The sequence below is a fragment of the Passer montanus genome, unplaced genomic scaffold (genome assembly GCF_014805655.1).
Source record: "Passer montanus isolate IOZ18808 unplaced genomic scaffold, ASM1480565v1 scaffold116, whole genome shotgun sequence".
In the NCBI taxonomy this organism is placed as follows: Eukaryota; Metazoa; Chordata; class Aves; order Passeriformes; family Passeridae; genus Passer; species Passer montanus.
In genome coordinates, this window is record NW_024358278.1 from 1,161,673 (window position 1) to 1,187,577 (window position 25,905).

The 25,905-nt window shown below is 53.9% G+C and overlaps 1 protein-coding gene across 4 annotated transcripts; it reads right to left on the reverse strand.

Moving 5' to 3' along the window:
• Positions 1–2,948: 2,948 nt before the first annotated feature.
• Positions 2,949–10,449, reverse strand: P2RY6 (pyrimidinergic receptor P2Y6). Of its 4 annotated transcripts, none has more exons than XM_039697095.1 (2): positions 10,397–10,449; positions 2,949–5,237 (listed from the first exon to the last, which is right to left on the reverse strand). In XM_039697095.1, exon 2 carries the CDS (start codon positions 5,180–5,182, stop codon positions 4,193–4,195), a length of 990 nt encoding a protein of 329 aa, XP_039553029.1. In that variant the 5' UTR covers positions 5,183–5,237; positions 10,397–10,449; the 3' UTR covers positions 2,949–4,192. The 4 variants fall into 4 exon arrangements, with proteins under 4 accessions (XP_039553029.1, XP_039553027.1, XP_039553026.1 ...); XM_039697093.1 differs by having other exon boundaries at positions 10,300–10,448; XM_039697092.1 differs by having other exon boundaries at positions 10,171–10,448.
• Positions 10,450–25,905: the final 15,456 nt, after the last annotated feature.

The following is a 25,905-nucleotide window of genomic DNA, read 5'->3' on the forward strand; positions in this document are numbered from 1 at the left end:
GCCGCCGCCTCCTCCGCTGCCCAGCCAGGCCCCTCCCGTTCCCCTGCCGCCTCCGGCTCCCCCCCTGCCAGCCTCTGGATTTTCAGCGGGATTCGTGTCCGAGGATAATCGCCCTTTAACTGGACTAGCAGCTGCGCTTGCTGGAGCCAAACTTAGGAAAGTCTCACGGGTAAATATAACTCTGGTTTCTTTTTCCCGGTCCTGTCCCCGCTTCTAACCTTTGTTCAAGGTCGACAGCAGGATCCAAGCCATTAGGGGTAGGCTTAATTCATGAAGAAAGATGCATTACAGGATGTGCTGTCAGCCCGTGCCCTTCTTTATGCATTTGTTCCTTTCTTGCACGTGAACTTTGCTGGTTTCATGAAGTCAGCTCTCGTTCTGTTGGCACATCTGCTGTCTTTTTGTGTGCTCTGAAGGGTGAAGACTCCTCCAGTTCGAGTGGAGGAGGAGGAGGCTCTGCTTCATCCAAAACAGACGGTGGCCGTGGAAATGGACCCCTTCCCTTGGTTTTTTTTTTTTTGGCTTTTCCTCCTCCCTCACCCCCTGCTTTTTTATTTGTTGCATTCAAATAAACTTTCCTCCCCGGAGGCGGGGTTTGCTTCCCGCGGAGGGGGAGGGTTGAAGTTTTGCTCCCTTTTAAAAATTATTTATTTAATTTTTCTTTCTTTTTTTTTTTTTTTTCCCTTTCCTTTGGAGGGGAAGGGGCAGAGGAAGGCGGCTTTGCAGCTGCCCTCTCGCTAAGCGGGAGCACCTCTCACCTCCTTGCATCTTTCACCCCCCTCCCGCATCCTTCCTTACCCCCTGCCCTGCATCCTTTCTTCCACACCCCCCCGCCCCCAGCATCCTTCATTCCCCTTCCCTTTCATAAAGTGGCTTATCAAAAAGTGGGAGAGCAACTTTTTACACGGGCAGACAGTGATAGGATGAGGGGGGGACAGCTTTAAACTAAAATAGGGGAGCCTTAAGTGGCATATTGGGCAGAAATTCTTCCCTGTGAGGGGGGTGAGGCCCTGGCACAGGGTGCCCAGAGGAGCTGTGGCTGCCCCTGGATCCCTGGAGATGTCCTAGGCCAGGCTGGACAGGGCTTGGAGCACCTGGGCTAGTGGAAGGTGTCCCTGCCCATGGCAGGGGGTTGGAATTAGGTGGTCTTCAAGATCCTTCCCAACCCAAACTACTCTGTGATTCCCTCCATCCCTTCCCAGCTTTTTCTTTTTAGGGGGAAACAGGACAAATAACCAAAAACGTGAGTGCCAGTGAAAGATTCTTCCCATTGCAGCAGATTCCTCCAGACCCTGCTTTGCTGCTCATCTCGGGGAGGAGAGAACACCTAGTTCCCAACTCGCAAAGCTGTGCAGGGAAGCACTGCCCCGTGAACAGACTTTCTCGTGGGTTTTCAGCAGCGCTTGTCAGCGCTTGCTATTTGAAGCCTATAACCCTTTTTCCCCCCCAAGACAGCAGATTTATCTCCGGGGATGTGAAAAACGAAGGTGGCTGGGACGGCTGGTGGGTGAGCTGTGGCCTTGGAGACACGGATGGGGCTGCAGAGGTGTTCTGGCCATGTAGAAGACATTTCTGGCTCTGACCCCAAGGCACAAAAAAGGGGGGAAAAGAATCCAACACCTCCTGTAAATGCATTTTTCGGGGTCTAAAAATGCAGTGCCATGAGATGCTCCAGCCCAGCAAGTCTTCCTTCCCTGGCTCTCCCTTCCCACCCCCCTCCCTGCTTCCCCCAGGCCTGGGTGTCTGCTGGCTGCAAGGATGACATCCCCACGATGTCCCCCCCAGGTGGTATTTTGGGCAGATTTTATGAAAATGATGCAATTATGTGTTTCATCCCCGCTCGGTTCTGTGGGAGCTGTTCCTCAGCTGCTGGCTTTGAGCATCTGGCACGCAAAGGAGATTTGCTGAAGCCTTCACCCCGTTTCTAAGGCATCCCTTTATTCCCATCACTTCCAGGCCTGGTGGTGCCAAGGGAAGTGCTGACACGGCAGGGCAGGACATGGCGAGATCCAAAGAGAGCTCTGTGTGTCCCCTTTTCTCCAAAAACATTCCAAACTACTGATTCCAGTACCAGCAACACCATCCTGAGTTTGTTGGATGTTATCACCCGAGCCCTTGCAGCCACCACCAGACTTTTGGGATGCTGATTAAATTTTTTTCCCCCCTCAGAGCTTTATTGTGGTTCTGTTTTTCCGGCCACCTCCTCCCATGGGTCCTATCCAGGCGCTGGGTGCCCTGATGCTGCAGGGCTCCTCCCTCCCTGGAGCCAGGTGGACACCCACAGATCAGCCGGATTTCTCCAAATCTAAATATTTTGCGCCCTCTCCTGGGTCCGGATGGCGTGGCCCGGCCCTCCCACTCCGTCACCTTCCTCCTGTCTGGGAAGGGATGGAGACATCAGGCTGGGCTTGTCCCTCCAGCCACGGCTCTCGCAGCCCCCCAGCACTTTGTTCTTCCACTGCAGGACCCCAGAGATGCATCAGAAGGGATTTTGGCGTGGATGAGGCCAAGGGAAAGCACGGGGCTGCCTTTGCCTCCTCCATCACATTCTGTGCCCCAGCCCAGAGTCATTGTCACTGTCAGGGCAGGGACGCAGCTCCTGCAAAACCAGGTGGTTTGAGCTAATGCTGCTGCAGGATCCCTCCCTGACCCAGCAAAGCCGTGATGCTGAGATCTCTGAGCATCACCTGAGAGCCTGTGACCACTCTGGACACCCTCCCATCCTCATGACAGCAAGGAGACACAGTGGCACTGCCAGCATGGATGGGTGGTGGCCAGGAACCTGAGGAGAACCTGTGTACCTGCAGGGAGCAAGGCAGGATGGAGCTGCACGCTTGGCCAGCTGCAGGCAGCCAAGCTGGAGGGCTGCTCAGCCCTGGAGATTGGAAGCAAATGACTTCAATCCACTTAGGTGTGGTTATTATAAGCAGACATGACAAATGCAGTCATCCACATATATATTTATATATATATATACATTATAGATACATCTACCATGTTCAGGCAGAGAATTTCTGCAGTGCAGAGCCTGGGCTGGGCCACAAACCTCCCTCTGCTCGGATGGATTCTATGTCTGTACATCCAGTGGGTGTATACACCCATCTGAGAGAGAGCAGGAGTTAATTCCACACATCCTATATGTTAGAGGAGACTCGCAGAGCGATGAGTGGTGCATCCACCTCGCAAACCCCTCCTTGCTGTGAGGGAGCAGCATCCCCATAGGGGCTGGGGGAGCACAGTTCAAGTGCCAACCCCATGGAGAGGCCAAGCCAGCTGTGGGATGTGTGGTGACATGGCGAGGACACTGAGTAGCTCTCTGTGGAATGCATCTGCCAGCTCTGGGTGTTGTGTCCACGTGTGCTGGCTCTGATTGTGGTGGATCCTGGTTAGGAGGTGCCAGCAGGGCACCACTGACACCAGCACGGGCCAGATTTGGGGTGCTGGGCTAAGCAGGGAGCTGGATTCAGGTGAAGGTCATCAGGAGGTGACAGTGCTGCTGGCTTGTGCCTAACCCAGCCCATGGTCGTGGCTTCAGTGGGAAGTCCAGCATGGGTGTTCCAGCTGCCCTGCTGTCCCCTTTCCCTCTTCCCAGTCTGTCCAGGAGTGCTCGTGCACCATTTTGCAGCACCAGCAATACCAGTGAGCTTGTGTCTCTTGCTGGTGTGGCCTCATTCCGGGCACTGGGGGATAGGGATGTCCCAAAAAAGATGTTTCACTAAAACCACCCATGACACTGATCTTGAGCTGGAGGAGCACATGGCCCCGTGGTATGGGCTGAACCAACCCCTTCCCAGTCTTCATGCTGTCCCCATCAGGGAATTTGTAATTGAGTATGGGGACAAATCATCCCCCAGCAGCTCATCCTGAGCCAGGATGTGTCCTCCATGGAGCTCCATCTTGTTCCCACGGTCCCAGTGGGTCTTTGGTGCATCGGTGGCTTGACCACCAAGGTGCTGAGCTGCTCCAAGCGAGCAAGGGAGAGAACACTGGATCTGTGATGGGGTTAACACTGTACGGAGGTGGATCACCGTGGATCCATCACCCGGCTGCAGATGGGCTGAAAGTGCTGCCAGCTTGGGAGATACCATCCTCACCTCCTCCAGCATGTTCCTGGTGAAGCCATCTCTACTCCATGGAGTTTAGAGCCGAAATGCCCCGTGCCTTGGTGGCACCGGGGTGGCCTCGTCCTCGCCTAGGAGCCGTAGGTGACGCAGTGGTCGTGCCGCCACTTGGAGCTCACCTTGTCGAGGAGGTAGCGGGTGCTCTCGCGGAACTTGCGCTGCGTGAAGTAGAAGAGGATGGGGTCGAGCACGCTGTTCATGCTGGCAAAGGGCCGCGTGCACTTGTAGGCGATGGCAAAGGCCTGCAGGGCCGGGCAGGGCAGGGCGGGCGACGAGCGGACGATCAGGTAGATGGTCTTGGTCAGGTGGAAGGGGAAGAAGCTGATGGAGAAGACGATGACCACGATGATGACCATACGCACGGCTTTGTCCTTCCTCTTGTGCACGGCCAGGCCGATGAGCTCGTCCTTCTGGCACAGGATGCGGGCCATGCTGCAGTAGCAGGCCAGGATGGCCACGAAGGGCAGCAGGAAGCCGGTGAAGGTGAGGGTGATGCCGTAGGGGAAGTAGGCGGCGGAGCGGTCGGGCGCGCTCAGGTCGTAGCAGACCGTGCGGTTCCTCTGCGTGCCCGTGGAGGCGAAGACGAAGGTGGGCAGGCACTGGGCGATGACGATGAACCACACGGCCGCGCACACCAGCCACGTCAGCTTCTTGCCCTTCTTCTTGTGCCACGAGGCCAAGGGGTGGCAGATGCCCAGGTAGCGCTGCACGCTGATGCAGGTGAGGAAGAAGATGCTGCTGTGCAGGTTGGTGTAGAACTGGAAGCGCACGAATTTGCAGGTGAAGTCCCCGAAAGGCCAGTAGTCCTTCTGGGTGTAGTTGTAGATGAGGAGGGGCAGGGAGCAGACGTAGAGCAGGTCGGCCACGGCCAGGTTGAGCATGTAGATGGTGGTGCGGCTCAGCGCCTTCCGCGCCAGCCAGATCTGCCCGATGACCACGGCGTTGAGGGGCAGCCCCACCACGAACACCACCGAGTACACCAGGGGCAGCAGCACCTGCTTGAACTCCTCGTGGTAGGTGCACGAGTTCCTGCCGGCGCTCGTGGCTGTCAGGTTGGCCATGGTGGTGTGCCCAGCCGTCAGTGTCCTCTCTGCCGGCACGGTGCCTCCGCAGCACCTGTGAATGTCAGAGGGGACAGGTGGTGACTCGTCTGCGTGGCGTCACATGAACCTGGACTGGTGTTCTGTGGGCTGGGACAAGCCCCAGTATGCACACGGGCTGGGGGATGAAGGGATGGAGAGCAGCCCTGAGGGTGATTTGGTGGATGGGAAGCTGGACATGACCCAACCACGTGCAGTCATGTGCAACCCCCCTGTCCTGGGCTGATCCCCCAGCGTGGGCAGCAGGGGAGGGAATTCTGCCCCTGAGCCCGGGTGAGAGCCCAGCTGCAGAGCTGCCCCAGCCCTGGGGACACAGCAGCAGCACCTGGAGCTGCTGGAGAGAGCCCAGAGGAGGCCCCGGAGCTGTCCCAAAGGAGCCCTTCTGCTCTGGAGACCTGGGCTACCCAGGGAAGCTGTGGCACCCCTGGAAGTGTCCAAGGCCAGGTTGGACAGGGTTTGGAGCACCCTGGGCTAGTGTGAGGTGTCTCTACCCATGGCAGGGGCTTGGAATGAATCTTTAAGGTCACTTCCATGCCAGACCCTCCTGTGGTCCCAGGTTTCTAAGCCACAGTGATGGATTTAGGCAGAGCGAGTGGGACCGCACAGCACAGCGTGGTAGCCACACTTGCCACCATCCCAGCCATCCCAGCTCCACTTCCCGACGCACTTATCCCGCACAGAAAGGTTCGCACGGGGCCGAGCCGCTGCCAGCCCCCTCCGGCGGAGGAAATTGCGGCAGGATGCTCGGGTAGCCGCCGGCAGGGCTTCCTGCTCCTCTGCAGGGGGTGCCAGAGCCCCGCGGCCAGCCGGGCTCAGCCCGGGACGTGCCACCCGCCCGGAGCCCGGCGCGACCCCCGCTCCGCCCGCGGGCGCAGCAGGTCCTGGAGAGCCGCTTCTCCTCCCTGCCCTCCTCCCTGCCCTGCCCTGGATGCAGCCCTGGCAGGAGGCACGGCCCCCGCTTCCCCTGCTGCCCTGGGCACAAACCTGCCTGGAAGGGGGTGGCCCCTGGGAAGGGGAAACTGAGGCAGGGAGGAGGTGCCCGAGCTCCAGCCAGGAGCATGGGGCACAGGGCACCAGGGAGAGAGAGACAAACGAGCCCAGGGGCCAGCCTGTCAGCTTGTACACCCCCATGTCAGGTGTCTGAGGATTCAGCAGTCCCCAGAGCCCAGCCCAGCCATGGTGCCGGTGTTGGGGACACGATTTTGGGGCTTGTGAATCCGTCCCCTGGCTGCTGCACACACCTCCCGTCCCCTGGTACCCTGTTGAGTCCCCCTGCACCCCCGTTCGTCCCATCACACCCTATTTGAGTCCCTCTGTCACCTCACTGAGCCCTCATCAGCCCCCCGTGCCCCCCTAAACCCTGCTGAGCCCCCCTGCATCCCACTGTCACCCCACTGTCACCCCACTGTCACCCCACTGTCACCCCAGCTCCAGGCAGCCCCAGCACCCACCTCCCCTCCAGGCCAATAAATGCTCCAGGCCTGTGAACTTTCCCATCCTCTGGCTCCCCCCAAAGCTCCCCCGGGTCCCCCCAAACCTCCCCCAGGACCCAAGGTCGGGGCAGCACCCACAGGAACCTCTGCCACCCCCCCAGTGTCCCCACCAAGGACACTGGGGACAAGGCGGCTGGGCAGAGGGGGCCTGCGAGTGCCTCTTACCTCTTGGGGTGCCCCGGTGTGCTGGGAGCCACGGCTCTGCCAGCCCTTGGCACATCTGTGGGTGCTGTGCTCGCCCCATTGAGCAACACTTCCCTTTCCTCTTTCAGCCCGGGGGAACGGGGAACAGAAACCCAGCTGGCAGGAATGGCTCTGCCTGGCACTGCACGGCTGTGGCACGGCTCAGATGCCACCAGGCAAGGGGATGCTCCTGCCTGAAGGTGCCAGGATGTGGCTGGCTCGGGATTATTTGGTCTTTTCTGTACTTTTAAAAACTTTCCCTCTCATTTTTTGCTCATTTTTCCTCTTTTTTTTTGCCTCCTCTCCTCCATTTTTGCCTCATTTCCCTCATATTTGGCTCCTTCCGACTGCGGGCAGATGCTGGGGACAGGGAAGTCCCCTGGCACTGTGGCACCAAGAGGAAAAAGATGCTCCAGCTGTGCAGGTGCTGCAGTAAAACAAGGGAAACTGAGGCACAGGCACTGAGTTTGAAGTGTATTAGTGTGGTCTACACCCCTTTTCAACATATTTTCCCCCCAAAACACCCCTTGGAGGTGTTGGCAGGGCATTGCTGAGGGCCATGCCCAAGGTCTTCAGTTAGGGAGGGCACCCAAAGAAAGGAAGAGCAGCCAGAAAAAGAAGGATTCCCTCCCCAAACAATGGCAAATGAGGAAAAAACCCTCTTTGTAAGAGGGAAACAGCACTGGAGCCGCCTGCTGCTGGGTTTGGAGGGATGGGAAAGCTGGAGGAGAGGAGGAAAAATCCCTCCTGATCCCAGGGAAAGGTGGGACACTGGAGAATCCCCATCCCAGCTGTATCCAGGGCCTGCAGCTGCCCAGAACCCACAGTCACATTCTGCTACCACCTACCAACTAATGAAACCAATTAATGAAACCACACTGAGAGCCTCAGCCTCGACCAATTTCTGTGCCCAGGGCATGTTCCCACCTCATTGTCTGTTGGGGTGGATTATCCCAAAAGTCCCTTTTCTCACCCCAAAACCCCATCATGGGAATCCCTGCCAGCTCTTGGGGTGATGGGGCTGGCACCTCCCACATCCACAGGAGCTGGCACCCTGCCACCACAGCGACGGGCACTGGCTGAAACCCATTGGGAAATGAGACTTTAGGGGGGGAAAAAGGGGTGCCTGTGGTGTTGAGAAGGGTCAGGATGGGGTCACCCTCATCCCAGAGGTTTCAGGTGCCTGCAGAGGAGGAACAAGGATCAGGAAAGAGAAGTGGAGCTGCTTCTGTGGCCAGATGGGGAAGAGATTAAAAATAATCACCCGCAGCCGCGAGCTTCCCCCTGCACGTGCCCCCTCCAACCTCTTTACTTTCAATCCAAGCCCTTCTCCAGTGGAATTAGCTTTAATTAACGCCCTGCTATTGATTTGGAGGGGGATTCTGCGAGCTGGACACAGTGGGGAAAAGCTTTTGGATGTTGCTGCCCTGGAATAGGATGTGGGGAAGGCTTTGTCCCTTGGAAATGTTCCTCTGTGGTTTATCTTTCCCATCCTGGTCTCTGTGGCTGGCTGGCAGGGCTGGCACTCTGGGCTGGGTGGAAGTGAAAGCTCCAGCTCAGCAAGTTCCAAAGAGGGATGCTCCATCCTGCGTGTCATTTGGCCAAAGCCACCACATCCTTATCCCCAAACATCTCCTGGCTGGGGCCAAAATATCCTCAGGTGCCCCTCTGCCCGGTGGGCAGCCAGGCTTGGATGTTTTAAGGGAAATCTCCATTCAGTGAAGCCTCAGGGTGTAACAATGTGGAAAAATTGGGACAACACTGGGAGTTTTGGGGTGCTAAACATGGATTGTTGGGCACAGGGTGGTGGCAGAGCCACTCTGTCCTTGGGTGTGCACATTCATCTTCCCACAGTTTGGTGCCCCATCATAAATCAGCACCTCAAGGAGGCTCTGGGCATCCTGGGCTGTGATTCCCTGCTGGAAAGGGAATGATGGGGACAGGGAAGGTGCAACGAGCTTTCCCAGTCTCAGCTGGCTTATACCACTATGCATGTAAATATAAATACAAATACAAACATAAACACATATCTCTATACAGAAATACACCTCTGCACATCTCTCTCTATATGTATCTCACTACATCCAACCATATCTATGGCTCTCCACACACACATTACATATTTATAAAAAAAATAAAATATATATATATAAATCTAAATCTCTCCACTCACAGAATATACACACACATATACAGAAATTTCTACACCCCTACACACAAATATATGTCCCTGAGCACATGGAGTCACACTCATGTTGATACATGTCTCCATCCATGTATACAGAAATATATTTATACATCTATACATGCTCATATAGAGGGATATATTTATACCTCTGTATGCACACGTGCACAAATACATTTAAATATATACAAAAGGTAGAGGCCAGGCTACGGGCACCCACAGCAGAGGTGCCAAGGGAAACCAGGTCCCTTGAGCACACTTAAGCACATTTATGTGCAATACAACTTCTGGCACGGGGCTGATCCCTGTGGATGCCTGAGGGATGCAGGCACCCCAGACCACGGGAGAAGAGGCACAGGGGAGAATCCACCCTGCACCAGCCCTGCCAGCGGGATCACGGTGGGAATTTGAGCCCTGCTCCACGGTAAGAGCTGCCAAACCTCCCCAAGGGCAAAGCCGGGCAGCTTCCATTCGGAGCGGCTCTGGGATCACCCCAAATCCCAAAGCACGGCTGTTCTCTGGATCTGGCCCCGTTCTCTTCCATCCTGCCCAGTTCAATTCGATCCGTTTGGGTCCAGTCCTGCCCAGCCTGCCCCCATCCTGCCCAGTTTGGTTTGGTCCCGTTGGATCGCATCCTGCCGGGCTCAGCCTTGCCCCTCGGGTCTGACCCTGCCCGGTCACTCTGACCCGCTCGGACCCCTCCTGCCCAGCTGGGTCTGACCCCGTTGGGTCCCATCTTGCCCTGTCAGTCCCATCCTGCCCGGCTCACTCCGACCCGCTCGGATCCCCTCCTTTCCCGGCTCGCCTCGTCCCGTGCCCCGCTCCCCGCTGGCGGCGCTTACCGGCAGCGGGATGTGCCGGGAAGGAGCGGGGTCACTCTCACCCTGTAGGGTCCCATCCTGCCTGGGCGGGTCTGACACTGGGGGGTCCTTTCCTGCCCGGTCCGGTCCCATTCTGTCCGATCCAGTCCCATTTTACCCCGCTGGGTTTAACCCTGTTGGGTTCCAGTCCCATCCCGTTCTTCCTGCCCGCGAATTCCATCCTTTCCCGGTTCGGCTTGTCCCGTACTCCCGGTACGCGGCACTTACCACAGCGGGATGCTTCGGCAGGCACGGGCTCACTCTGACCCCTTAGGGCTCCATCCTGCCCTTTCCAGCCCCATCCCTCCCGATCCTGCCCGGTTCACCCAGATCCCATCCTGCCCGCTCGGCTCTGACCCTTTGGTGTCCCAGCCGGCCCGGTTCGCTGTGCCCCAGCTGGGTGCCGTGCCGGCCCGGCTCGGTGGATCCCGTTCCCACCGTTCGGGGCACTCACGGGAGCGGGATGCGCCGGGAGCCCGCGGCACGGAGCGCTCGGAGCAGCCCCGCTCCGCCCCGCTCCGCCCCGCTCCGCAATCAGAGCCCGCTCCGGCACCTGCGGGAATGCCCGGAGGGGCTGGGGAGGGGTCACAGCTGGGATGGGGAGGGACAGGCCGGAGAAACAGCTGGGCCAGCACGGGGGGGCTCCCCAAAACATCTGCCTTGGGATCTTGGGCGAGCATCTGTATCCCGGCGGGTGTCGGGGGAATTCCAACGGCCGCAAAAGTGGGATTTGCAGCGTGGGATGCCCAGGGGACAGCTGGATTGTGCTGGCCCTGGGTGTCGGGGACAGGGTCTCCCTGCGGCAGCGGGTGGCAGCCGAAGGGGTCGATGCCTGCCGTACTCATTAACCAGGCGGTCAAAGCTCCGCGCTTCCTGAGCAGGGCAATTAAAGAGCAATAAGGCAAAGAACCCCGCGGGCACGGGCTGGGTATGGAATGGCAGATGCATAAACAGCGCTGGGATGCTGAGATTCCGCTGGATGATGGGCTTGACCCTTCCTTTGCCTGGGAGCTCTCCAGAATTATTCCCTGCTCTCTTTTGGGGGGGTTGTGATGGGTCTCGGTGGATGTGGAAGGGAAGGAGGTGCTGAAGGAATTACCCAGATGATGGAATTCCATATGGGGGGGTCCCCAGTGTCAGCTCACTGAGCAGGCACCCAAATATGCCGTGAGAGGGTTTGGGCTGTACGGAAGGGATGGTGCAGTGGGATGTGGCATGTGAATCCTGCTGCAGTGGACAGCACAGGCTTTCATTGATCCTGGCACGAGCCCACGGCCAAGCCAGGCAGCGTGGCCACGGGAGACATGGGCTCTGGCAGGATCTGACACGAATATTTGCAACCACAGCCAGGCTGGAGCCATCCCTCACATCCCGGGGCTGCCCGGGCTTGTGGGGTTGGGTTGGCCGTGGCTCGGTGCCCTTGTGAAATTCCCCGCTTCCACAGGGAGAGGAAAATGGGGGGGAAATGTGCTTTTCCCCAGAAAACACACCTTGTGCAAACAAGCCCAACATCCGCGGATGGGGATCCCAGGACTTCCCACAAGCATCCCGGGAATGCAGCTGAGGATGGATGAAACTCGTTCCCCCCCACGAACTGCCAGTGAGGGCATCGATCCCACCCCCAGTGCTGCCCCTGGCTTTGGGGAAGGCTGGTGTCCTCCTCCCTCCCGGCACAGAGGGTGTCCTTGCAGGTCCCCAAGGTGAACTGTGCTGCTGTGGGGACACTGTAAATAGTGGTGGGAGTGTTAAAAAACAGAAAATAGAATAGTGGCTCCTGGCTGCCTGCCAGCTCCAAACACCTCCACTGAGACACAAGCCCAGCCCTAGAGCACCTGGAGTTAATGGGAAATCCCCAAAAATGACATTTTGAGGGCTGATCAGGGATAGGAGAGGCAAATTTGGAGGCAGTAGCTGGATCTAAAAAAAAAAAAAAGAGAGAGATTTCAAGCAAAACATTGTTTTTATACCTCTTTTTATTCATACCAAAGGATCCTTGGGAAAAATAAGTGGGGAAAGGGACTAGCCTGGGTTCCTCTTGGAGTCTGACCGAGTGAATTAATCCTTGGCAAAAAGGCCTGGCACGGTGGCTGGGCTTGAGTTTCCGAGCCCCTGGTTTCTGCTCCTCCGGCTGCATGCTGCCAGTAACTGCATTAGCTCCTGAGTGCAGGTGACCTTTGCCACTGCTGTTCCCAGGGGCAATTGCACCTTCCCGGGCAGTACCCAGCCTTCCAGCTGCCAGCAGATCCCAGCATGGCTGGATGAAGACAGCAGCCCCTGTGGTCCAGGCCAGGGGGGAAGTTTGGAACTGGGACCGTGGTCTTTCAACGGCTGCAAAACCTCCTGGAGGTGAAAAGCAGCATTTTTCAAATGCTGAAGCTTTGTGAGGGCCTCGGGGCTGGGGTGTCCCCACCAGCAGACACTGGCTGTCCCCATGGAGAGGTTCCTCAGAGCTCTCAGGTTGTTGCAGGGATCAGGCTGGGTCTCTTCTGCCTCGGGCTCCGCCGCGTCTCACCAGACCGGAGATGTCTTGCATGAAGAATTTCATTACAACTAAAAGCTGTTTATAACGGAAATGGAGTTAATCTCTCATGTCCTGACAGCTCCAGCCTGCCAGGGTGGTGGATCTGGTTGAGCTTGCCCGTGAGGAGGTCACATTTGATGACAACTTTCTCTTTTAAACCAGCTCAGGGGATATGGTCACCCCAGACTCCCCCATGGCCACCTGCTATCCCAGCACCTTTTGAGACCCTGGATTTTTGGCAGAGAAGGTGTTTGGTGCAGAAAGTCTCATCTTCTGAGGTCTACTCTGATGGAGTCCTGCCCCTTTTTGCTGCAACCAGGGTTCACCACAGCCAGAGCAGTGCAGCCAGCTGTGGTGAAGTCAGACGAGTCCTCTCGCTGCTGGAGTTCTGAGGTGGAGAAACTGGTCACCCTCCAGTGCCATGAGGGGTCCTCCACAATTCAGACCTTCACAATTTGGACCTTCACAGTTTGGATCTTCATAATTTGTGGTCAATTTTCTCTCTTCAAGGACAGAGCTGGGGTCTGGGATGGTGATGTCTGGGATGGTGATGTCGCTGAACTTTTCATGATTGAGTGGAAATCAAATGCCTCCATGTTGGCCACAATCCCTCCTTTGGCTCCTTGCCCTCTTTCCTGAAAACCCTTAGCTTTCCACCTCTGTGTGCAATTTTTAGTCTGTGCAACAAGCATTTCCATAATGGGAATTTAAAGTATTTTCTTAAGTGATTCTTCAGATCAATTGAAGTTATTTCCTCATTAATACCATTAAATGCACCACTGTTGACTCAGTTTGTCCATCCCCTTGCCAAGGGCTGTAAGGATGGGGCCTTGGGGATCCCTGAGAACCCAAAATAACTTCAAGGCATGAAGCATCTCCCAGAGGGAGCAAAGCCTTCCAGAAATTCAAAGTCAGAGCATGGACCATTTGCTTCCCAGGAGAATGCAGGGATCTGCTCAAGTCTTGGGCTGGTTCTCCCTTTCCTGCAGGTAGGTCCATCACACTCAGCCACCAGAGCAAATATTTAAAACACACTTCCCTGTCTTTCCTGCAGGTAGGTCCATCACAGCCACCAGAGCAAATATTTAAAACACACTTCCCTGTTCCTTCCACTGCAGAGGAAACCAAACTGGACATTTATTTTTGGGGGAAAAAAACTCTGTTTCATGTCTGGCATCACTGATGATGTTTTTGGTGGGGGCTACTCATGTGTCTTCACTTCTCCCTTTCGATTCTGCTTCTCAAAAGATCACGCTGTGCCCTTGAAGAAGATGAAAGGGGAAGGCATGTCCCAAGTGATTTATTTTTTAAATTCCAAGAATTGCTCTCTTTCTTATAAGAAGGAAAAGACTATTTTTTTTCCTTTTTCTATGGAAGAGCAGAATTACAATGACAGGGCGAAATTGAGTCACAGTTTTCTTTTCCGTCATTCACGGGTGGGCAAAAAAAAACTCCACCAGTGCTTGAGGTTTGCACTCAGCTAAACCAAACATGATGGTAATATTTTATAGGAAGATTTTGGAGGTATCCCGGGTAATAATACCCCTTGATTCAGGTATAAGAGGTTTTTCTGCTCTGCTTGTTGGGAGATGACTGGACCACCACTTGTTGGAGGTTTTACCAGGAGCAGCCCTAAAGAGGGACAGTTCCATGTCCTTCATTCCCAAAAGGGAATTATTTCCATTTCTTCCCCCACCTAATCTACCAGAAAATCCATTGGATTTGCTGCTGTGCAAGCAGAGAAAAGCTCAAAGCTCCAGCAAACCCACTCAGGGCTTGCTGTAGGGTTTACTTGGTGTTATGGGCAACATTAGGAGCAGGAATCAGGGGTCTGGGGCCAGCTCAGTGCCCAGGACAAGGAGGGGGACAGGAACAGCTTCCCAGGACAGGCTGGGTTTTTGCAGGGACGTGGTGCTCGTGCAGCAGTGCTGGGAGCAGCATTATCTTGGCAGCCCCTCCTAAACAAAGCTCAGAGCAGAGCCAGTGCCCAGACACTTCATCCAAACACCGGGGGGAAACCATAACAAGGAAAATACAATCCTGGGGGGTCCTGGCCATCAATTGTCTGCATTTGGGCAGAACCAGGCATGGCTGCTGAACCTTCTCTTTTGATGTGATGGCTTGCACGTGTTTGGGGGTTTCAGTGGATGGGATTTGAGTGCCTGTCCAGCACAGGAGCGTGGCCCCGAGATGCTCATGGGTTCTCAGGAGATGTTGATATGTCAGGTGTAGTTTTGGGGTGTTGTAAGACCATCCTGAGCAAGGAGGTCTGTGCCTGTCACTGCTGGGAGTGACAGGGTGGACTGGGGAGATCCTGTGATGACCTCAATCCGCGCCTCAGTTTCTCCAGTTGCACAAAAGAATGAAAGCCCAGCTTTCAGCTTCCGGGTAGCAGCTATAAAACCCTCAAACAGAGCGTTGGCAGGTTGTATCCACCATCTGGCACAGGTAAAAACTCCTGGGCAGGAGCAGCAGGCAGGGCCCTCCTCCCCTCAACCCGCCCGTCCTGTGCCATCTGGGACACCTGAGACCTGCCCCAGCCAAAAATGTTCAAGCAGGTCCATCCCGTTGGGGATGTGTTGCAAAACCAAGGCAGGGGCTGAGTTCTGCACCTCGGCAGGGAGGCAGGGAGGGAGGAGGGGAATCTGATGGGAAACAAGATCAGCTCGTTGCCCTGGAGCTTGCGTGTGCTGGCAGGCTCAGGAGCAGCGGGTGACCTCACTCACAGCACCTTTCACAGTGTTTCAGCCTCTTGAATTTGTTTTTTAAGTCATTTTCCCGCAAACAAGGTTCTAGTCTATTCTTTCCTATTCCAAGTTATTATTTTTAAATCCCATTATTCAGGCCAGGAGCTGCCAGTGCCTGGGTCACTCTCTCTCCATGCACGTCAAACCAAGAGTCCTGATCTTGGCAGAGTGGTGACTCCTCCAACTTAAGGGATAAATACCCAGACAAATCTGACATAAACAGAAAAAATGATGAAATGGGTTTGATTTAATATATCCAGTAATCCTAGGCATTCTCACTTCCTTCCCAGTATTATCTGATGTGTCTTCTATTCTTGGACACTCAGAGAAATTTGCTCAAAGGAAAAACGAACAATAACAGACAGGAGATTAAAATAAAACCAGAAAAATAATGGGAATGGCGGACAAGAAAATGGTTGGGTTTCCAGGAAGGTTCAAGGGAATCTCCTGTGCAGGGATGTGACTGTGACGTGCACCAAATTCCTGTTGGAGGGGGATCTGAAAGTGCTGTGCTCCCCTCAGGAACAACTGCTAGGTTTGGGTGTCCTTGGTCCAAACGGGCTCATCTCAGCAGGGTGGCTGGGAAGGAGCCCTGGGATGTTCTCTGGAATGTGCTGTGGTGGGCTCTGTCATGTGGCTCTTGGTATTATTACCACCCTTGTCATCCAGAGGCCAAGATGGGCTGAGACCAGGCGGCTGTAATTAAGCAAATCATTAAATCTCTGTTTTCCAGGCACTTGGACATCTGGTTTTTAACCCAGCCACGAGAGGAAAGGCTGGTTTTTCCCCCCGGGATGACAGCAGGTGCAAACCACCCTTGGCTAAGCAGGACCTCTGAGCATGACACACCTTGAGGTCTCCTCTCACCCTGGCACACCTGGACGTGCCTCTCTGCTCAGTTCCAGAGCATGGGCTGAGCTGCACCCCACCTCCTGCTGGGTGAGTGTCCAAATGTCCCAATCTCTGGGATTTTAGAGGTACCATGAGCCAACACAGCAATGGTCTGGTTGGGCCATTCCCAGACTGGGAACCTCCAAAGAGAGCACTTCCCTCTGCTCCTGTGTGCACAGAGCTTTCAGTCTGCAAACAACCAGCACAGCTCAAGGGCTTGGCTCCCACTCCGCCAGCTCCTGGATGTGTTCCTCCACTGGATCTTCTCCCTCTCCCTCTCTCCATGTCCCAGCAGCCCCGCTCCTCCCTCCTCTCCGTGCTTGTTCCTTGCCAGGTACTAACATGGGAGACCTTCCAGCTGTCAGAGACATCCCCAGGGGCTGGGGACCTGTGTGCTGACTCCTCTGGGCATCTTCCATCTCCAGGGGGCTGTGCTCCTCCTTTATGTTCCCAGGAATTCTTTGTTGGTGTGCAGGGCCTGCGCCAGGGCCTGCGCCAGGGCCTGCACCAGGGCCTGCACCAAGGCCTGAACCCACCCAGGGGAGACAACAACCATGCCCACATTGCTTCCAGGGCTGTCACATAGGTCCTATGGCTGTCCCAGAGATGCTGTGATTGTCACATTGTCCTAGATTGTCACACCGTCACCCAAAGACCAGTGTGGAAGACACAGCCACCCCAGCAGGCGACATTAAATGGGTCACTGGGGTGGTGGTGAAGGCAAACAGCCTGGTTTCTCCTCCTCCTCCTCCTCTTCCTCCTGGGGCAGTTAATATTGGTAGGGTTTATGAATTAACTTTCCTCTGAGCGAGTCGGCAGAGCCGGAATGGGGACATTAAACAAAAAGCGAGTGACTTGTGACTCACGCCGTGGCCCCGTGCCAAGGCAAGCACAAAAGCAGAGGCCTGGGCAGAGCTTGGGAATTGTTCACTGCTCACATCCACGTGGTCCTGGAGAGCACACTGGATGGGTCCTCTCAGCAAATTTACCTGGGGCAGGTGAAAAACTTCTCCCCTTCCCAGGAACTCTGCTTCTCAGCCAGTGCAGAACAATCCATGCAGAGACAAACCTTGTCCCTGAGGGCCACCCAGCTCCCACAGTGACACAGATCCCGGATTTGGGAAGGTCCCTCTCCCACACCCCACAGGGCTCGCCTGCTCCTGCATGGGATGATGCAGCCCTGTCCTGCAGACTCCCAGAGGGCTGTAGTTTTGAAGAAAATGAGTAAGAGTTGATTGTCCTTTTGGATAAGAATGAATCAAAGAAGTTTAAAATAGTAAACCTGTCCTTTCCTATAGTTATTTCCCTTTTTATTCCCCCTCCTGGCTGCTGGGAGGTTTGTAAACATTTATTAAAATCTGCTTTGACATGTCACGCTGAGTATTTCCTTTTGGCCAGCTTCTTACACGTTTGCTTCCATGCAAATTCCCATACAAGGACAAAGGGGAGCCAGACCCCTTTCATCCCTCACAGCCTGCCCAGAGCCCTCTCCGGGGTCACAGCTGGAGGGCAAGGAGGCTGAAAACTCTCCAAGGTTCTGGTTCAGGCAGATCCTTTCTCTGATGGGCTAAGGAGGGGAACTGTCTCCTCTAGCTGTTTGCAAGGCAAAAATCCAAAGGCAATGGATAAGACGGATAAGAAAATGGAGCCATAGTCTTTGGAGTGGTATCCAAGCGATGAACATGAGAAATCCTGTTTAGATGTAAGAAAATGATTTTGCAACTGCGGGGGTGGTCAGCTGAGGTTGTGGAGATGCTCAAAATGCATCTTGACATGTCCCTGAGCAGTCCACTCCCAGTCCCCCCACTTGAGCACTGGGCTAAATGGTCTCCAGAGGTCCCTGCCAGCCTCAGGGCCTCTGGAAGGGAAGGAAGGAGGGGACACCCCTAGGAAATAAACTCTGTGGGAAGGGGGGAGTTTCTCCCATGCCAGGGAAGTCCTTGAAGCCATGGTTTTGTGTGATGAGGGTGTGTCTGACCCACACTTCTGCATGATGGAGGGGATGCTGATTCCAGCCCTTTCCAAGCCTTTTGTGAAGCTTTCACACACCACAGGGCACAGCAGCAGTGCAGTCCCCTGCCTTGACTCAGACATGGCTCTGCAAGGACACAGTGAGCTCATCCCTGCTCCCTCCCCATTAAATCCCAGACATCCTCCAGATGTTCCTCGGAAGGATGAGCACCACGATTTTGTCATTAGATCAGAGACAAAAGCTCTGGCTGCAGTGGATGAACTTGTGCCCTCTGGAGCAGGTGCCCAAGTCCAGATGTCCACAGCGCAGGCAGGGATGAGATGAGGGAGAAGCTGGTCCAGGAGAAACATCTGGGCATGGTGGCTGCTTGATCTTGAAAGAGGGACCCCTTTCCAGCTGGTTTGGAAAGGCAGCACAAGCTGCTCTGGAGATGAAAAGCACTGGGAAGCACCTGCACCTCTTACACTGCTGTGCACAAAGAGCCACGGTTGCATCTGGTTTGGGGAAAAAGCAAGGGAAATGTTGGGCTGGTGAGAAACTGTGAGGTTGGAGAAGGATTTGTGGCATGAAGAGCCACCTACTTTCATAAAATCACAGAACAGTTTGGGTTGGAAGGAACCAAAGTCCAAACCCAGATGAGGTTGGTCAAAGCCCCATCCAATCTGACCTTGAGTGTTACGAGGGATGGAGCATCCACCACCTCTCTGGGAATCCTGTGCCAGTGTTTTACCACCTTCATTATAATAAAAAAAAAAATTGCTGTATCTAATTTTCTGTCCTGTTTTCTTCTTTCTATTCCATAAATCATCTCACAGCCCACTGCCCATGAATGTGGAGTGAAGAAGGGAGCAAGGCAGAGAAAGTTGCTCCAGAGGTACCATCCAAGGGCTGGAGCTCAATGTTTTCCTGGGAGCTGCTCAGAGGAGGTGTGATGTCCCTCTGCCCCAGCTCCACATCCTTGTTCTGCAGCAAAATCATCTTTCTGAGGGCCTTCAGCAGCTCTAGCCAGCTCCTCTCTTAGCCCAAACAACCCCATTCTGGCTCCAGCCTGTGCTTGCCCTCCAGGGCTGCTTGGTTCAGTGCCCTCGGGGGCATCCTGAACGTTTCACCCACTGTGGATAAGGGGACAGGGTCACTGTGTCCCTCCCAAGCTGTGCAGGGGGGCTGGAGGCTCCTCTCTTCCAGCAAAGCCTCCTATCACACTCCTGACATTCCTCCCAGTGCATCCTGGTTTGAGGATGGAAAATTTAGAGAGAAGTGGTGAAAAAAATAGGGGGGAAGAGGGTACAAGCATGTATTGACTGCCCCCAACCACTCCTCCACGCTCACCCAGCCTGCAAACCCAGCTGGCAGGGGAGGCATGTTCTCCCAAATTAAAAATGCTCCCAGTTAAAAATGTCTCCCAGTTTATAAGCACAGGGAGAGTGTTTGGGGGGAGATAAGGGCTGGTACAGACGCAGGGAGCTGGGCTGAGATAAGAACAGCCATTGGCTGAGATGCAGAGCACAGAATGGTTCCAGCTCCAGGAAGCTGCATCCAGGGCCAAGCCACGCTGGACTGCACCAGAGATAGGAGAGGGACACTCTCTGCCAGCCCTGGGGGCATGGACAAACCCTGCCCCTCGGGATTCAGTCCAAAATCATGGATGTTACAGCTGGATTCCTTTGCTCTGCTGCCCTTTGCATTCCTGGGATTACAAATCCCAGCTATAACTAATTATAACTGAGCATCCCCCAGCACCTTGATCCAGGCTCTGGCTGCTTCTCCAGCTCTCTGTGGCATCGTGGCTGGATGCAATACCATGCTCAGGGTTGTTTCCTTGGGAAATCACCCTGGCTTTGGGTGTTCCCCTTCCCTTGGCCTTGGAGGGAGGTCAGACACTCCAGGTCCTTCTGCTTGGTCCAGTTAATGGCTGGACTTGATGATCTTCAAGGTCTTTTCAAACCTTAATGATTCTATAATTCTATAATGTGCTGTCAACTTTTCTCCCCTCCCAAGCCACCTTCTTTGATTTCCACATTGTTCTTTGCATACAGGTGTAGTGTGCGCTGAGCAGGTCTAAGCATCCCTGAGGATTTGCCTGATTCCCTTTCCTTTATGCCCTGGAAAGGATCTTGCTTCATTTATCCCTTCACCCAACAGAAAAGCTCATTTTCAAAGGACAATGCAAGCCCTGAATGCCACAAACCAGCGGTTTCTGAATATTTGGGGACAAGGCTTGGGATTATGCAGAGCTGTTTGCTGCCTACCTCGGAATTACAGTGACCTCCCACGAGCAGCCACAGTGGGAGCACCAGGGAAATACCAGTGCCCCAGAAATACTGCGCACAAACAGCACAAAAAGCCAAATATTTGTCCTTTCACACTCCCCATGAGGGTTCCTTCTGCAGAGCTCTCCTGGCCCTAGACTGGGATGAAAGGGAGGGGAAAATGTGGAGGGGAAGAGAGGCTGGAGGAGAAATAATAACAGAGGCAAACAAACAGCACCAGAATCTGAGCCAGAGCCTGGACAGCGAACTCAGCTCTTCGTGATGTCTCCTAGGACACCAAATCTTCCTTCCTGCTAGTTTTAATGGATTGTTTTAACCAGGAATTATTGCGTGCTGCTGATACCGGCCACATTTCTCACCACAGCCAGCAATTCGTGTATTTGCACCTGAGAAAAAAAGTGTCAAAGAAGTGAAAAAGAGGTGATGAAATACAGATCAGAAGTCCCAAGGAGCTTGGAAAGAAGAGCTGGTGCTTCAGCAATGTCTCTAATGATGGGTATCCATCCACTGGGTGCAGAGGAGCTGCTTGTCTCAGTTTGGAGACTGGGAAGTGACAACTCATGAAGTTTCACCTTTCTGATCCCTGTGGGAACCCTAGAAAATCCTGGAAAAGCCCCATGATAAGAAGATACATAGACAGAATGCAATAGCAGAGCATGTGTTACTCTTGTGTTCTCAGAGCTGGTTGTATTTGATTTTGGATGGGCTGATGGTGGCTTCTCTAAGACAGCAGGAGCACACTGGGCTGTGCTTCACAGAATCATGGAATTATTTGAGTTGGAAGGAACTTTTAAAGACCATCTTCTTCCAACCCCCCACCATGGGCAAGGACACCTCCTGCTAGGCCCCAGCCCTGTCCAACCTGGCCTTGAACACTTCCAGGGATTCTGGATGAAGCACCCAGGGTTTCACCTGCCTCTCTCTGAGCACAGACCCAACACTTCAGGCCCTTCCCACCCCTGCCTCCATGGTGAGGAGGAAAGTCTGGCAAGAGGTGACTCCCAGGTCAGCCTGCCCTGGACTTTGTGTCCCAGTGCTCCCTGTGGCTTCCCAGCTGGCACAGCCTGGTCCATAACCAGGGACAAGGAGCCGCCTCACTGCTGCCACAAGATCAGGAACTGCTCCCTCTCCATCCTCCTTGCCTCTGGGCTCTGGGGAATTTACATATTTGCTCTCTGGATTATGTTCAAACCCTCAGGCCACGCAGAACAACAGCAATGAGGCAAGCTGGAGTAGGGGAATGGCATTTAGGGGACAAAGGAGATGTCCCCATTCCTGTTCTCCACAAAGATGGACAGGTTAGGAAATGTGTTCATCTCTAACAACCCCCAAGATATCCACAGGGGATTTTTATCTCTTCACGTGTGCTCAGCCAGGAAAGGAGTTGCACACCTGGAAAAAGGACCTGGCTGCATATCAGGGCATCTGCTGTGCCCATAGCATTGCAGCAACACAAAGAGGGACTTTGCACGAGACAGCACTTTCTCACTCTTGTGTGAATTCACAGACTTTGAGCTTTCCTAGGCAAGAAAAATGCTGTGTCTTGTTTTAGGGGTGTAGAGACATCATGCAGCCAAGTAAATGTGCAGGTTTTGCATTGTTACAAGTTGAAGATGCTTTTCCTTAGCTTTTCCTCTTCTTCTGGAGGATCCATGCACAAGCTCGGGGTGCTGCCATCGAGCTCTGGGTGGCCAAGCTGTGACAGGCAGAGCCAGGACGAGGCATCACAACACTGACCAGTGACTCTGAAGGGCTCAGTCTGGGAAGTTACAGTGTCCTGGCCCATGGCCAGAACAAATATTCCTTTTAGGCTCATCAGAGTGAGGCTACATGTCTGGAGAATCACTGCCAGCCCCGAGTCTGCTGGCCAGAGCAGAGGTCCAGAGAGGCTGTCCCTGGAGGACAAGGGGCATCTAGAGGTGACCACACTGGCAAAACCTCGAGGACCAGAGTAGAAATGTCCACAGCCCCCTGTTCCTGACTGAAGCACCCTTTGGTTCCCACCAGCTCTGGCTGTCCCAGACTTTGTGTGTGTCAGGGAGGGTTCCCCAGCACACCCAGTTCAGCCAGGCTCTCACCACCTCCAGCAGCCTTGCCCTGGGAAGATGCTGATGGGGGTGAGATCCTGGGCCCGGGCCTACACCATGAGATATGAGAAAAAATAATTTTCTACTGCAACATTTAAGAGATTTTAATTTTCTCTCTTTTATTGTGACCATCCAAGTGATGCTTTTGCTGCAAGATGCTCTGGATTTTTCTTTGTAAAAGCCCACAGCCTGTAAAGCCTTTAAAGCTCTCAGATCCTGAAATCCCTCCTAATTTAGCCCTGAATTAGTGCTTCATCCTTGGAGAGGACAAATTCATGGCCAGCCCATAGGGTTGACCACCCTTGGGTGTTACCTTGATGGGTTTGCTTTGGCCCAGCTAAACCCCTGCCTGGCCATGGTTAGAAAGTTGTTTGGATTTAGCAGAGAAGGTTCAGTATTGCTGCAAAGCATTTTCAGTGGGGAAAAATTCCTGGTGCTGCAGTGTTTGATAGCAAAAAGGGAAATGACAGAGAAATGAGGAATTAAGCAGCTGAACAGGATGAGATGTTTGTAGAGGGAGTGGAAGTGGGCTGAGGATGCAAATGCAAAGCACTGATTCAAAAAGGCTCAGGGCAGCCAGGTCCAAGCCACCAGGGGAAAGAAAATCTCCTGCAGAAGATCCATGGTGTGTCCAGATGGGAGGCATGGGACAGGTGATGGACACAAGCTGAATGTGAAAATCCACTTGAGCAGGTGGAAGATTTTGAGGAACAACCCACTGAGAGCTGCAAAAGGAGTTAACAGGAAGCAGAGCCCACAGCGCAGCTCTGCAGATCTTCGTGGTGGTGGTGGTGGATAAAATTAATTGTGCTGAATTGCACAGTGCTGAGGAGGTGGCAGCATCTCCCGCAAGCTGTCCCTGCCCTGCTGTGCCACAGGGAGATGGGCTGGAGCTGTCACAGGCTCTACGGGGCAATGGAGACCACAAATACTGATTAATGGTTGTAAAAGACCTGCCCAAGACCCAGGACCAAGATCCAAGGTCACCTGGATGGAACAGGTGACCTTGTTGCTCCAAGACTGGAGGAGGTAGTGACGTGAGGAGGTTATAAAAGCAGGGAAGTTTCCAAAGCAAGGAAATTTTCTGGCGATTATCTAACTTACCCCACATCCTTCTCACAAAATCCCTCAGCCACAAAAGCAGGGTGTGATTCAGAGCAGGTATCACATTGCTAATTCCTTCCTCCTGTCCCTTTCCCTGTGGCCTCTGTCAGCAGTGGGGCACTGGGGCTTATGCAAATTACGCATGAAAAAAATGCAGAACACATCTCAAAATACATAAATATATATTTATATAACAGGTTTCACAAGACACTTTTGACAAGTGTCACCTGCTGTTACCAGGATATCTCCAGATATCTGTAGGAAATTCCCCAGTGGAGACATCTCTAAGTGACAGCCTGAGAAACACAAAAGAGGCCCTTTTCAGTGGTACTAAACCATGTCATTAAACCTGAGATTACCCGGGGTCAGCTGGTACCGTGCATGGTAAACATTTGCTCTTACTGGAAAAGGATTTTTTTCATCCCTCGCTGCTTTTGTGAGCGCTTTATCTGCAGGGTAATGAGGGAATTGGGTCCTTCTCTTGCCTTTTTTTCCTACTAAATCGGGTTTCTTACAGTCTTCAGGCTGATCCTCCTCCCACACAGGGTCGACGTCAAGTGTGCGTCCACCGGTTTCACAATAATCCCATTAACTTGGAACCGGACAAAACCCACAAAGCCAGCCCTGGGCAAGGCTGGGGCAGGAGGCATTTTGTGACTGGGTGGCTGAACCAAAATTTGGGAGGAAAACATGATTCCGGTCAAAGGGAGGTCAAAGCCAGTGGTTGCTGTTGATTTCTTTTAACCCTTTCTTATTTTGGTAAAATAAATGAGTGGAGGTTTTTTTTTGTTTGGGTTGTTTTTTGTTTTGGTTGAAAAAGTGTCCTTTTGAAATGAAAAGTCAAGCGCTTTGTATCAGAAAATTAGGAAAGAGAATAATTTTTTCTATATTCCAAAATTATTATGTTTTCTGGGAGTTGAGTTTTTCATAGAAATCACAGAATCATTTTGACCTTGAAGATCAACCAGTTCCACCCCCTGCCACAGGAAAGGACAATTCCCACTATCCCAGGTTGCTCCAAGAGCCACCCAACCTGGCCTTGGACACTTCCATCCCCATCTTCTTTATTCCCACACCCAAAATATCTCCACCTTCAACTAAACACCAGCCTCTGGGCAGCAGAGCAACACCTTGGTGGTAAATCTTCGTGTGGAATGATTCACCCTCCTTGGACACCACCGGCTGCATCCATAGCCCTGGGCTGGGAATGTCCAGATTAATCATTGCACCACCACTGGCACGTTTGGACCCAGACTCCTCCAAAGCAGCTCCATTTTTGGGGGGATGCCCATCTGGATGTGGCCACCTGGGCATCTTGAGTGCCTCAGGAGGGTCCAGGGGGTCCTGGAGGGCTCATCTCTGTCTTGTGGGCTTGTATTGGGGTTTGTGCCAACATCTCTCCCAGGACAGGCTTTAATCACCAAACCAAGCAGGGGGGAGGAGACCCCCAAAACACCACGTGTCCCCAAAACACCACGTGCCCCCCAAAACACCATGTACCCCCAAAACAGCACGTGCCCCCACCAAGCAGACAGCTGGAGGAGGAACCCAGAGGGGGGCAGTGCTCTTCCTCCATCTACGGGCAACCAGGAGGAAGAGCAGCTGCTACAAAGCCAAATTTGCAGCACATTTCAATCCAGCTGCGTTCTGGGGATGCTCCAACAGTCACCATAATCGGGACAAAAAATGGGAAATATTTTGGTGATGAGGGGGATTTTGATGCTTCATGGGATTGCTGGAACGTGCTCCAGACTTTGTGCTGCCTCACATCACCAGCCAGATGCTGGAATGCAGGGATGGGTTGCAACATCTGGGAAGCATTGCCTCCTCGGAAGGGACGATGGATTTCGAGGAAATGACCTCATCAGGTTTGGATGAGGCTCAGGACAGCGGGGTATTAATCACCACATGGAATTGGCATCCTGGGACAGGGGCACTCACTGCTGCCCATGGCCCTGGCTTGAGCCATCATCCTCACGTCATTTAATCCAGGCCCATGATCCCAAAGATTCCACCCCCCTGGCACGGCTGCTGCTCCCCACACCAGGAGCTGACCACAGAGGGGTCCCCGAGCCCAGACCACCCTGCTGGGGGCCCGTTTGCCTGAGGAGGAGCAGATGGAGGAGCACGAGCTGGGAAGCTGCTCCAGGGCTTTTGAGACTTCCCTGGCACCCCATCAGGGTTCCTCGGATTCTGGGGTGCTGCCACCTTGTGCCAGAGGGGTTTGGGGCTGGAATGGGAGGGCAGATGGGCTTGGAAACACAGGCTTGGCAATGCTGACGCTGGTGACAGCGATGCCCACCCACCCACTGCCCCCAGGGAGTTATTTTTGGGTCTCAGCCCTGTGAGCTCAGCCTGGGAGGATGCTGGA

Bases quoted from the DNA above. Each gene is read 5' to 3' on its own strand.
- P2RY6 (XM_039697095.1), bottom strand. From the start codon at position 5,182: ATGGCCAACCTGACAGCCACGAGCGCCGGCAGGAACTCGTGCACCTAC.